This window comes from Prenolepis imparis, unplaced genomic scaffold, assembly GCF_030444845.1.
Source record: "Prenolepis imparis isolate NDT839.2.m4 unplaced genomic scaffold, iyPreImpa1.0 SCAF_8, whole genome shotgun sequence".
Classification (NCBI taxonomy): domain Eukaryota; kingdom Metazoa; phylum Arthropoda; class Insecta; order Hymenoptera; family Formicidae; genus Prenolepis; species Prenolepis imparis.
The window spans coordinates 9,861,432-9,875,358 of NW_028141166.1; the positions used below are offsets into that span (position 1 = coordinate 9,861,432).

Consider the following 13,927-nt stretch of genomic DNA (forward strand, 5'->3'; position numbering starts at 1 on the left):
GCGACCGCGGCCAATACCAGACACCATCATCCATCCCTCCGTCAGTTTTTTCCACCTCGCATCTACGTAAGGAAGAGATGCGGACGCGCGCGAGCGTAAGAGAATGTCTGAACGAGGCGGGGATCAATACGTCGCCGCCAGCAGTGATCAGATGCATCCCTAAATTGCGATTCGGAGACGCGACCGAGATGCAGGTGCCGCGTCTTTCGCGTTTGCTTTCGTTGAATGACTTTCGCGCTTAGGCGTGCGGAGCGGCCTCCGGATGGACGATAACGAAGCAACGGGACGAAATGCTGAAAATGAATTTCAGATCCGTGTTACGGAACGTTACACATGGTAACACCGGGCGGAATGTAAATGAAGGTTTGCCGGTTACAACAACGTACACTCGTACACTCAGTAGGGAACCAACCAAGAATGCCGACCAAGATATACCCTGGTTCTTTGAAAACAGTCGGTTTGGTCGATTGCTTGCTTATCGGTCGCAGTATGTTGCTGAGCAGCAGTGCCCTTGCCTTGGGTAGGCTGATGCTGCGTCTACGTATGCTAGCAGCTAGCAGCGCCTTCTAAAATCGTGAGATTATATGCTATATTGGAAACATGCCGTTGTTTTCGTTCGATACATTAATTCCGACTTGTATATGATTAAAAACACGACTTACTATTGTTTACATTCGCTAAGCAAAAATGATAACAGAATCGATCAACATAGTCTACAAGTTCAAGCCTAATGATCGATATATGAATGCTTGAAACAAGCATTTGCTTCAAGTTAATTTCAAAGAGTAACGTGAAAATTTATAAGATAAATATAAAAAAATATATGTATATATCGGAGGAGAATAAATTAAAATTATCCATATTTTTTCCCTTTCTTTTCTATGTTTAAAAATTTTCTGCTAACCGTATAACTTTTAGCTCTAAATCTAGCTCCGTTCAAAATGTTCTGCAGTTGTAAAATAAATAAAAGAAGGCGCCGTTATGGCGAGGAAAAAATGGTATGGCAATATTTTGTATGGTTTCTAGCAAGCAGGCTAGAATTTCTAAACCTTTCTAAAGGTTCCCTGAAAAGGGATTTGGAAGGTCTTCTCCCGGATCTCCCGCTGTCTCTTTCAACTCTCTCCTTCTCTCTTACTGCCTAATTCGCCCCTGGAGCCCTGGAGTGAACACGTGTAGGAGATAGGGAAGGTCTCCTATATAAGTTTAGTGAGTGTTATGTGTGAGACAGAGCCTATACGCACACGCAGAAACAGGTCTATCGTCACCAGCTGTCAGTGTGGTAGGCTGTTGGATGTATGGTGGGAGGGAGGGCAGTTGGGAACAGGCTCGACTGCTCCCCCTAATACCAGAGGATTGAATGGGCGAGGAGGGTGGTATTGGGTTCCCTCACCCCACTCCCACCACCCACACTCTACTCCCAACCCGCTCAAGCCACCCATTTCTGTCCGCCTGCCACCCCGCCTGCCCACCCACTCGCCACCCGACTGCCGTCGAGGAAACAACCTGCAACCGAACCAGCATAACGTTTTCTCGAACAAACGATTTCCATCCACTTGGTCTTCGCCACCGGCATCAGAACGTAAGTAAATCATAAGATCAACCAGTGCTTTCCTGTGCTACGACGTCTCCGTGTATCCGTGAGCTCCCCTGCGTTTTATGTGCTCTTGTGCTCCGCCGCCGTTCAGCCGTGTATTCGGGTATTCATCATCGTCCAGTATCAGTACGGCATCAGCCAGTCGAACCGGTGTCTTCGCCGAGGACACGTTCCTCTCGAAATGTGTGTTTGCTCCACTTCTTCCACTGTGTTGTGCGCCGAGAACGAACGATCGGGAGAAAGTGCAAAGTAGGACGGTGAGAAGGGATATGCAGAAGTAGAGCGAGCGGATAGAGCGAGACCCGAATGCGAGAGATCGACTCTGAATGTGATGCTGGGCCGCGCACGAACGAAAGCGAAAGGAGAGGCCGCCGCGGCCGCCGTATTGTGTGTATCGCGAATAGGCCGCACGCGAATACCTATCGAGAAGCGCGCGCGGCGTAGCTGTATCCGCGATGTCCGTGTGTTCGTCCGTGTTCAACGCGCATCCGTGCGACGGATAGAAAGAAAAAGAGAGAGAGCGAGAGAGAGAGAGAGAGAGAGAGAGAGAGAGAGAGAGAGAGAGAGAGAGAAAGAGAGAGAGGAGTCGGCGTGTATTCCGCGCTGGGAGAACATCTCTCAGCGCGGGGATCGCGCGTGTGCGCGAGGACGGCCTGTTTGCGCGGTTCTCCGCGATATAGTACGCGCGATGTTCACCGCGAATGATTATGATGCGGGTGGCTGATAGATTTTTTTTTCACCATATGTGTGCGCGCATACACGACAACGATGGAACGAAGACAGCGCTCTGCGATGATGGCTGGCGACGACGGTTTAGCCGCGCGCCGCTTCCGGAGAAGCGGAGAGGAGAGAACGAAGCGGAAAGGAAGGGATCTTTTTCGGCCAGACCTGACGGCCATACGTATTTGTAAATACGTGCGCGCACGCGTGTGTGCGATCGCGCATGTATTTACAAATACACGCGCGAGCGTGATGAAGATCTGCCCCTGGCGTCCTTGGTTAGCCGGCAATAATTTCCGGATGAATTTGAATGGCGGATTGGACGACGTCTGTCTTCTCTCTCTTTTTCTCCTTCGCTTCCCCGATTACTCTCTCGCTCTCTTTTGCCTTTTCTCTCTAGCTATTCACCCATGTCCTCTCTTTGCCCTCGTTCTCTCTTTCTCGTCAGGAGTGTGTCTCTGCCTTTATGCTGAACGACCGTGTGTTTGCGCCGTCGTGTCATCTCTCCCTCTCTTCTTTCTCCTTCTCCTTCTCTTCTCCTCGCCTAACTTTCCTACTCTTTTTCTCTGTGCTATAACGCAGGGATTCTCAACCGGCGCAGAAACATAAAGTTCCCCTGGTATAGTCCAGACACCCTCTATGCGCCACCATCTGTCGTTTCTAGGAGACGTGCCCTCGACCGACGTGGTAGAGGGGAATATTGATTTATTCTTCACAATACCCCTTCCATGCCCTCAACGTTCTTGATTTCCCCTCCACATCTACACAACCGACTTGGTTATGTGCACACACACATATTGGAGGGGTTGCCAGTAGGGGTTGTTCGTTTCCCCTCCCAGTTACTCGAGCGGCAATCGAGACGATCAATACACGTTCGTTCCTTCCTCATTCCGGATGCTGTCGCCACCCCTGCAGAACGCGGTGTTAAATTTTTGTGCATGCATCATTCGATCGAAATCAATCGGAACACAAAAACACGACTGACACTATCGCGCGGATGTAGATAGGTAAAATTCAATAGATAAATGTTTATAATGAATCTGAAAGAAAACGCAAAATAATAAGCTCTCTTTCACAAGGCACTTTCCAGGAATAAAACTTGAAACACAAAAGATATGTAACATTTCTTTTAATTTTCATTATGATTAGATTTTAACAAAATATATAATTGTTAAAAATAAAAAAAACAGAACACTCGGGGGATAATCTTATAGAAACTACTGTTAGAATTTAAATAATTAAATCAAGAGATCCATCCCCCTTATTTCTTCGATAAAAGTTACAAATAATTTTACATTTAATTAAATGACGATTACAATACATGATAATTTTAAATGAGTAAAAAGATATGTAAGAGAGAAGAGAGATCTTTAAACAAACGGAATCTTTTACTCTTATCTTGTTATTTCTATAATAAGAAATTGATTTATATGAAGAGAGAATATATAAAAATTTTTTTAAATATACAATTGCACATTAAAGATGTACTATTGTATGTATGGAGAAAAATAATTCAACAAAAAGTTAAAAATAGTTAAGCCTACAACATTTTTTTATCGTCGGCCGTGAGAGAGAGAACAAGAGAGATAGAGAGAGAGATAGCCTGTTCAAATAACGTGACTCATCCTGTACATTGTCCAACTATTTCGAATCTAATCTCATGGTATCCCAGAGAAGTCGTTAGCGCGTCCGTTATGAAGTTTTGTACACTATTCCCCTCATTCTCTACCATGTGCTTGTCCCACATGTTTATACTTTACGAAACACACCCCCGAGAATTCGAACGTATTTATTCTCTATTTATCGTGGCACATGCACGCACGGGGGAATACGCTCACACGGTCGATAGGCCAAAACTTTTACGTATGGTATTTTTCATTTAGTCGATTGAATAAACATGTACAACGCTGATCACGAATAAGAGTAAAAAAATTAATTATAAATCTAAAATCAATATTAAATCTTATTGACAATATGGCAATTGTATTGCATTTATTGATTATAGAGAAATCTTATATATTATGTTTGTGATCTCAAAATTTATTTATTTATTTATTATTACACAATATTACATATTATAATACTTAATATTAAAATATCATTGGTAGTTCTCGTTGCTATCTTAAAATCATAAAGATACAGCATTCGCACAAATACATGACATGCTTCTGACATCGTGAATTTGTAACTAAAAATTTCTAACTTGACACAAACAATAAAAATAGAACAAAGAAATTTTCTTTCAAGTTTAGGTCTTTGACGACGACTAAGAACGCAGGTAGACGGATTGCCTGGGGACACAATACAAAAGGGAAAGATTTATTATTTCTACATAAGTGACCGTTACGAGCCTGTAAAATGGAGGGGAGTGGCACCGGAATTAGCAGGCTTGATTGCTACGAGGATATGTTCAAGGAAATCACAAGAAAACTCTACGGAGAGGATCCCGATCATAGAAGTAAGTTCACTTTTTATTACGTACCATTTTTTGGAATTCAAGAATAATTTAAAGATATAAATTATTGCGCTCTATATATGTATATGAATATTAATTTCGAAAATCAATAATTGTATTTATTAATAATATTATCTCAATATAATATTATAATGTTTAATAACAATTGCATTTATACCTATATGTTGTGATTATACAGCAAATATCTTTCTCAATATGCAACACACGTGCACTATTGAAACGCATTACATTTATATATGCATGTGTAACATCTCGCAATTTATCATTTAAAACTATTATTCAAAATTAAATTTTGAAATGATTATCTGATTCATTGTTCGACGTTAATTATACAAATCACAGGCAATCAAGATAATTTCATTTCAACTAACAATCTGTTCAAACGTTGGAAATTACATTCATTCTCAGTGTCGAAAATTAATTTTCATTATTGAAAATTAAATTAATACTTAGATCAATATTAATATAATACGGTTTAACGAACACTTTGTTCAATGAAAGAATAATGCACTTTTTTATCATTGAATGCAAAGAGCTCAATGCTATTTATTACAATTTCATTTATGTAGCGTCGAGCGTGCAGAACGAATTCGAGGCATCAGTTTCATACAAAAATGATGAAGATACTGGAAATGGTACAGATTGCGGTGACGAAAATTGGACGTACGAGGAGGAACCGCTCAAAGGAACTGATGGAAGTCGAATCGCGGCTTATCATGCCGGAAAAACTACATGGCGATGTGATGAATGCGGTAAGCATATACGATACGTGAATTGCTAAATGCGCTCTTTTGCATATTTAACAAACGCATATACTTAAATATATCGAATATACTGTCGTATCTAAAATAACCATGTTATTTACTAGGTTCTATAAACTAGGTTCTATAACCTTTCTAAAAAATTTTTTTTGTGCAAAGCTAACTTGTTTACAATCTCCAAGAGCTTAAAGGTCTTGTGTGATCGATGAAGCACTCAGAATATAACCAAGTAATTTTCTATCCAACGATGTAAAAAGTTTAACTGATACAAGATAAAAATAAGTTGATTAATAGGGGTAGATAGCGAGAAAAATTCCCTTGCTAATTACCGATCGTACCATTTTGAACAATGACGTTGTACGACTATATTTCATAATTCTCGCATTTTTTCAGGAATCCATTTGTAGTTTTCCAAATTATCTAGCAATATAAATATTTTAATTATAAATTTTTATAATGTCGCGAATTCAACAACTGCAATCTCTTTGTTGCAGTTGTATAACGAGGCTCAGTTTGTTACGTATGCACGCGGAAAAATATGAAATATAAATTGCAATATACACAATGCAAATCATATAAATTCTTTGCATTTTTAATTTTTTGGAAAACTTTTAGTAAATTTAAATGTGAAAATATTTTATCATATCCTACGTAATCGATTAATATATTTTTTAAATTTATATGCAACAGATATTTATGCAATAAGTTAATTATCTTTTCTGCATAATTTTATTATGTCAAATATTTCGTCAGTGATTTAGTATATCAGTAATTTGATGTATGATCTAAAATGATCTGCATATGTATCACGATACACGTTTTGAAATTGATATATATATACATATGTATAAATGCGCGAATATTTCATTTCGATGTTTCAAATAGATATAGCTGATATAATTTTTCACTTTTCTTTTTTTTATTCTATTTTTCAATTAAGACAGAATCTTTTTTTTTATCATTTTTTTTTCTTTCCTTATTCGGTTTACAGTAGTTTCGAGAATAATAAAGGTATTTTTTTTTTTTTTTTTTGTTTAGATGTTTTTCTCTTTCTTTTATTCTCACTATACTTTTTTCTTCTCAGATTCTATTGTTCTGCTTTCCTTTTGTGTTAAAATGCTATGCGTACGTTGCTTTATCTTGTTCAAACATAGAATTGATTTTCGCGAGATAGCAGTTATAATTCTACAATGTTGCCCTACACAATTTGTCACAAGGATGATTTTAGAAATTGAACGTTTATTAAATAGGCGACATCATGGGAGGTGGGCCGCGTGAAATTGCTGAGCACTTTATGGAACTTCACTCCTCAAGGATCCTAGCAGACAACAATAGGAGCAGGCACCATTCGCCCCGCAAAGATTATTTACAAGTAGACCTTAAAATGGAAGACGTAGTCATGTATTTAGAGAGACTCCGTGAACGAGCCGAACGGGCGGCACCTCCCTCTAGAAGGACCCAAGAAACACAGACCGTACCTGCGGCTTTACTGCCAGTTACTTCGAGCTTTCTCCTCCAAGACCTGCCATCCGTTCCTGCACCGCAGCATTTGCAACAGGTATATGATGAATTAGATTCCAGTATGAAATTACCATCTTATTTTTTAAAATCGAAAATTTTTAATAATTTTATTGGAACAGGCAATAATTGTTTGACAGCTTAAAAAATAATTATATTCATTTGATATATATAGGAATAGATGTAAAGCTTAATTTACATAAAGGTTAAGAAATTAAAACATTGAGACGAAGCGAGACGTAACGTGACGAGATGAGTTATTGACGACGATTATTTTTTAATACACGCAGACATATATATCCTTTTTGTATATACTTTTTAATTTACGTTCATTGTTACGGTTAAGATAAAGCAGCGTATTTTTTAGAGCACAACTACGATGACAACCTCTGCCACAGCGGCCATAAGTGTTAAACGCTATACCTGTCCGTTCTGCCCTTACGGAACTGATAGACGCGATCTCTACACGCGACACGAGAACATCCATCGCGAGGACAAGCCGTTTCATTGCTACATCTGCTTCAAGCCCTTCAATCGCGCCGATCACGTAAAGAAGCATTTCATGAGAATGCATCGCGATCACGCCTATGACGTCTCGAGAATACGAAAACCGGTGGGAACGAGTGCACCGAAATCGTTGCAGCAGGACACATCGACGACGCCGACTGCGGTGACCGCCAACGTGAGCAGCCAGCAGCAACCGCAGCAGCAACACATCAATTGTCAATCTTTCACTAGCAACAAAAGTTATCAGTTACAGCCCAATGTCGCCTCATCGAGCACCGGTACCATCGGTATTTATCAAACGACAACCATGGCCGCGCCGGGAATCATGCAACTCGACGCGAGTAATTGCAACACAGGCAGGCGTGTACAAAACGGCGGGTGCAATAGCAAAAGTCATCTTAAAGGTGGCTCGAAGAACGCGCAAGAACGAAGGTGCATTTCTTCAGCTATTTTTCTCACGTATTGATTGTTACAAATTTCTTTTTCCTTTTAATTAATTAATTTTTCTTTTAATTAATTAGATTTTTTTCTAGTGCATAAAGTCAATCTCTGGGATAATTTCTGTATGCTAAATGTTCTTTCATAATGCAATTGTTGTAATTACAACGATATATAATTGACATATTAGTATGCGTTGTTGTGAAACTTTTAAAAATCTCTAATTTGTGATTTTTAAGGTACACTTGCGGGTACTGTCCATGGAGCGGAGTTGATAATTGGTGTTTGAAGCGGCATATAAACACTCACACGAAACCCTTTGCATGTAGTTTGTGCGAGTACAAAGCAGCACGCGCCGAACGGCTCTCGACGCACGTGCTCAAGGTACACAATAGAAGACAGTGTTCGAGATGCTCGTTCCTAGGCGAAGACACGGCACAATTGCAGATACATCAGCTGCACGTTCATCGTGTCAGCAGTGCGAGCGCACCGTCGACATCGACCGCTCAAACAGTACCACCGCCGAGCAATCGTCATCAGCAACCTCTACAGTAAGATCATTTTTTATTTTACATCTTACGCAGTCATTTATTCGTAAATTACACGCTATCTGGTAAAGTCAAATCCTGGCGTAACTTTAATCGAAAAGAATATACATACATATTAAGCTCATTTATATTAATATGGATTTACTCTCCATTCTTTATATTCATCTTTTTACCCTCTATTATTAGTCTAATAGAATCTTTCCGATTCAATGTACAGTTTATCGATCTCGATAAATATTGATATATTTACTTGCTCAAAAATTATTTCATGACTTTTGTTTTTTTGGGGGGATTTTAATTTAGGGGATATATAATTTCTGATATACTCCAAAACGCGAAACAGAAGAAAAGCTGATTATATAAAAAGAAATTTCTAATAATAAATAGATAACATGCATAATATTCGATCTGCAAGCATTATTAGTAATAAAAATTATATTGCGGGTATAAAAATGAAATGTTTAATTGCCACTAACTAATTTAACAACATAAATCATATATACATTGAAAAGAGCATTGAACAACATAGTTTTTTCCATTCAATCAAAGTTTGGAAGCATCATTAACAAGTTTAATCAGTGCTAAATAATGGTGCATTACTATTCACGTTGTATAATAAATTTGAGATATCAAAATATCGATTCAGATCACGGTTAATTATTTAACATTTGAGGAACTAATTAAAGTCGTAAAATATAAAACTGTCGATAAAAGTCACCAGTTCAAATTTAACGATGTAATTACTTACATAATATATGTAGCAAGAAAAATATTATCCCTTAAATTATATCGCCTTGTGCTCTACATTATATTCTTAGAAAGAAATTTATAAAGTAAGGTAAAAAATTACAAACTTAGGTATGTATGTATATAGAACTTTTGAATGTTGGTGAATTTTGCACGACGAAAATATTCACAAACTAATAAGCTCAATCTTTTCGTAGAAGTTCGGAGCACTTTCATTCTCTCGCTCTCGTTGACGAATAATTTACGTGATTATTTATTGCTCAAATTATTGAAAATTTACAGTCCCGTGGGAGGAGGACGACCCCCACCTGGACCACCAGTTTTTCCTGCACCAACTCCAGCGATCGCACCTGCTACCACTGTAATACCGCCAAGCACTATACTCGGGTAAGCCTCGTGACATTCACTGTTGCACGTGATACTCGGCTTACGTTTATTTATTCAATTAATTGCCGCATTTCGTTGCGTTTCTCCTTTTTTTCTGGTTCACCATTAATTGGACCATTAATCGCGCAATGTTAAACGGCCAATTGTTTTGCATTTTACGTTCGTTCATCCGGCTATGTTGGCGCGCTCGACGACGGGTTACAGATCTGTTATTATCGTTTCGACTCCAATCAACTCGCTATTATACGAATGATTTATGAGGCGTTCGATGATACCTTTTTTTGTCGCGACCGCGGAATCAACATATCGATCGTAATCCGTCGATGATGCATCTGACGATTCGTCATCTCGCCCGTCACTATCCACTCCTCCTCCTATGTTTTATGTTACGTTCTCGCGTCATTTTTTGGATTATTTTTTGTTGAAAACGAGACCTCTCGTCTTCTGTGTCATTATGTGCACGCTTCGTTTGCTTTCGGTGTCGTAGGCTGCGCGGACGACGTTTACCGCGCCGCTATTATTCTACTAGATGTGTATCTTTGTCTAGTTACACAGTTTTATTTCTCTTACGTCGTGCTACGACGAACTCTCGTACGTTGGTAGAAAAAAATGACGCGAACGTAACTTATGAAACAGTGCCGCGGTGGTTGCAGCCACGAGATGGTAAAGTCCCCTGCAACTGCAGCAACCATGGCATATCCCACGGAGGAGGAGAAGCGGTCGCACCGTCACATAATCGACATCAATGGTGACGGCAACGTCGACGACGACGACGACGATGACGACGTCGTCCGAGGCAATGGTAACCGCGAGGCACGCAATAATCGTGACCTTGACTCGCGTCGCGCCTGCGGTTTCAAGAACGATAAGGACTATTTTGTATCCTGTCCGAGCGATCGCAGTAACGAGAGTAAAAGTAAAAATGACGTTAACGATACGTCTTACAGTGATCTCACATGCAGTTACCTGGCACTAATGAGGGAAGAGATTGATGTCCGACTTCCGGAACCGTGCCATTCACAAAATCCCGCGTACAGACAGGACGAGAAGGAAAATCGACAGAGGCCGAACGAGAGACGAAGGAAGCAGAGTCAGCCGAGACAGATAAAATGGCATTGGGATTCGCCGCGCAATCTAATACCTGCCTTGGGCTTACGATTTGGACAAGATTTGACGAATATCGAAAAACCGAATAAACGACAAAATATTAGTGGTAAGACAGAAATAATCACTCGACGTGAACAGAAATCGATACGACAGAGAATGTTCAAATGTTATTTATGTCAAAGATATTCACCCGCCCGAGGAATGAGCCGTCGTCCATATCACACTAGAGTTTCGCTGATACTTCACAAATTATGGCGTCATAAACGGCAATCTTGTCATATCAACAATCATACGTCAACCGTGAGTTTGCCATCCGTTTCCTCGATTACGCTTAAGGCCACGTTTTTCACCAACCCGAATTTTAGATATCATAGATAACAGCAAGGAAGGCTGGGAGTGGCCCTAAGAGCATAGATTGTATGATATAAATGGAGTCAAATTTTTCGAATAAATCGTAATCTTTTTCAAAGAAACTCTAGTCGAGAGACTTTTAATTTGAATTTTAAGATATTTGCCGTACTTTTGTACTTTATTGATTCTCTCGTCGCTGATTTCATGATTAAATCAGCTTCTTCCTCGTTGCAGGAATACCTTGATTTATTGCAGAGATAAACTTCGCATTCACACACACACACACACACACACAAGATGTCTATGTCAGAAACATAACAGTTTGTGTGCCTGTAAAAGAGAAAATTATAAGATATGTCAATCTCCATTTTCTCATTGTATATTTAACACTAAACAGCGCTTTTGCGCATTGACTTTAAATCTCTTCAATAATATCCAAAATTAATAACTTTATTTGACCAGCGCATCATTTTTTGATATATAAATAAATCGTCAAATTTTATACATATATATGAGCGCTGATTATATAATTTTTCTTTTTTTACAGGTATTGTAACAGAATACACGTAGTATTTCTATATATAACAAAGTGAAGTTTTCTCTATTCTAATGTAAATCTTATAAAATTTCTGATATTCGGTGTGCTGATCAACACTACCATTATTTTTCATTGAATAACAATTTTATTGATCAGCACATAATTTTCTAATATATAAATAAATAAATTTTATGTGTTATTGTCAGGGATGTTTCATTGTTTCCCGAAATATCCTGCGATTGTTCTAGAAATTGTTTGATATATCCTAGAAAAAGCGCGAAGAAAACGCAAAGAAGAAGCGTGATATGAATAAAATTAATGTGATGCGACTCTTTATAATTGAAAGTATTTTAACGTAACATACGTAAGATATGTAAATACATCTTTCGCCATGATAATCTCGATCGCTTTATGTAAGATATCTCATTTGAATGTTATGTAAATGACTTCCTTATCACGTGAGAATCCGCTGAATCATACGAGAGATGATTTTTGAGATGAAATTAAACGAATAATATAAAATGTAGAGGTTTTAATAATGATTAATTCGATAATACAATACAGCAGACAAAATAACTATTGAGTTCCGTTAGTGGATTATGATATGTGTCTCCATAATTTAAAGGTTGATCACTTTGAACCGTCTTTAGGACCAAATCCGGCTAAATTATATTATATAATAAATATAATAAATATATACATATAATACATATTATATATTATCTATTGTATAATATATATTATACAGCTTTATTATATTATAAAGCTGTATATAATAAAGCTATATTATATAATAGAGCCAATTCAGCTTTATTATATTTATTTATTTATTTATAATTATACTTTGAAATAAAGTCAGATTTGGTCCTAAAAATGACTCATATACAAAGTGACCATCCTTCAAATTTGAAAAACACAAAATTTTGATGTAATGGAAACGAACATGGTACTGGTATCCTATGAAGACACTTTTCATAATGCATTAATAGAATTTAATAATTATCAAAAACGTTTGATTTTGTTGTACTGTGTAAATAAAAAAATGTGTAATTAATATTCCATGGATTTATCTTCGATTATCTATACTATGGGTACACTTTTTTTCTTAAATTAATGCGATAAAGCATAAATTATTTGGAAGGCATCATTATCATATATGATTAAACAACATACCACTTTCGGACTTGGCTGCGCAGCCAATAATTTTTATAAAATTACAATTTAATGTAAAGCGTTTATATACAAAATCATTATCTTGTTTACGTTATTATATGAAATATGTTTATTATACATAAAATGAATAAAGAAGAAAATTTGCAGATGGAATTCATCACATAAATCTCTAACTTCTTGTTTTTATAACTTTTGCTACGTATCTTTATTACTATAATTAATTTTTAATATAGTAATATAAGATTCTTGTATAAATTAAATTAAGAAGCTCTTGTGATTAAAATCAAACAATGTAAGAAATGGCAATGAGAACCGAGCACAGTCGCTGAAATAATTATTGTGCTCAATTATAATGAATTTGCGAATGTTTTGGTCCCCTTTTTCGGGCCATCTTTAACGCAAATAAATTAAATATCAGCAAAAATAAATTGAAATTTTTAGCTTACAAAAGGCCAACATCGAAATCATAAACGATCACCGAATTATCGAGGTGAAACCATCGTCGTTCAGATTTAGGTGAAAGAAGACGTCATCCAAAGCTTAAATAAAAAAAAGTATTTTCCCGTTGCACGGACATCGACGATCGCTCCAATTATTAAGCTGGGAGATAGATAAACGGAAAAATATAAAACCACACTGACCTATATGTAATAACGAGCAAAACAAATGCAACAAATGATGAAAGTAAAAATAATTTAGCTGTTATAAAAATCTGACTTACATATAAATGGCGAATCACACCATTAAGAAAATATCGTAGCGAAACAATAGATTTTGATCAAAATAATGTAGAATAATTCCGCATGTTAATCTAGCGATCCCGACGAAACGGTGTTCACACAAAGGTACTTATTAACAAATAAAAATATATAGAGTCAAGAAAGGTGTCAAGTTTAAAGTTTAGCTAATTTGTCTAGAACCGTAGTAATATAAATGTCAGTGACTGATTTTGTTTCTCCACCTTTACTTACTGCGTTCAAGTTCTCATTGCCATTTCTTACCTCGTAATATAAGAGTAGTAATATAAGATTCTTGTAAATTATATTTGCTTGATTTATGAAA

The 13,927-nt window shown here is 37.4% G+C and overlaps 1 protein-coding gene across 10 annotated transcripts; it reads left to right on the forward strand.

Moving 5' to 3' along the window:
- Positions 1-1,296: 1,296 nt before the first annotated feature.
- Positions 1,297-11,276, forward strand: Chn (zinc finger transcriptional factor charlatan). 10 transcript variants are annotated; one of them, XM_083044493.1, is made up of 9 exons: positions 1,297-1,579; positions 4,562-4,772; positions 5,360-5,542; positions 6,802-7,109; positions 7,437-8,008; positions 8,254-8,565; positions 9,592-9,696; positions 10,350-10,909; positions 10,986-11,150. In XM_083044493.1, the coding sequence occupies exons 2-9, from the start codon at positions 4,673-4,675 to the stop codon at positions 11,006-11,008; spliced, it is 2,163 nt and encodes a 720-aa protein (XP_082900619.1). In that variant the 5' UTR covers positions 1,297-1,579; positions 4,562-4,672; the 3' UTR covers positions 11,009-11,150. The 10 variants fall into 10 exon arrangements, with proteins under 10 accessions (XP_082900619.1, XP_082900611.1, XP_082900612.1 ...); XM_083044485.1 differs by having other exon boundaries at positions 1,298-1,579; positions 10,350-11,276; XM_083044486.1 differs by having other exon boundaries at positions 1,298-1,579; positions 4,567-4,772; positions 10,350-11,276.
- Positions 11,277-13,927: the final 2,651 nt, after the last annotated feature.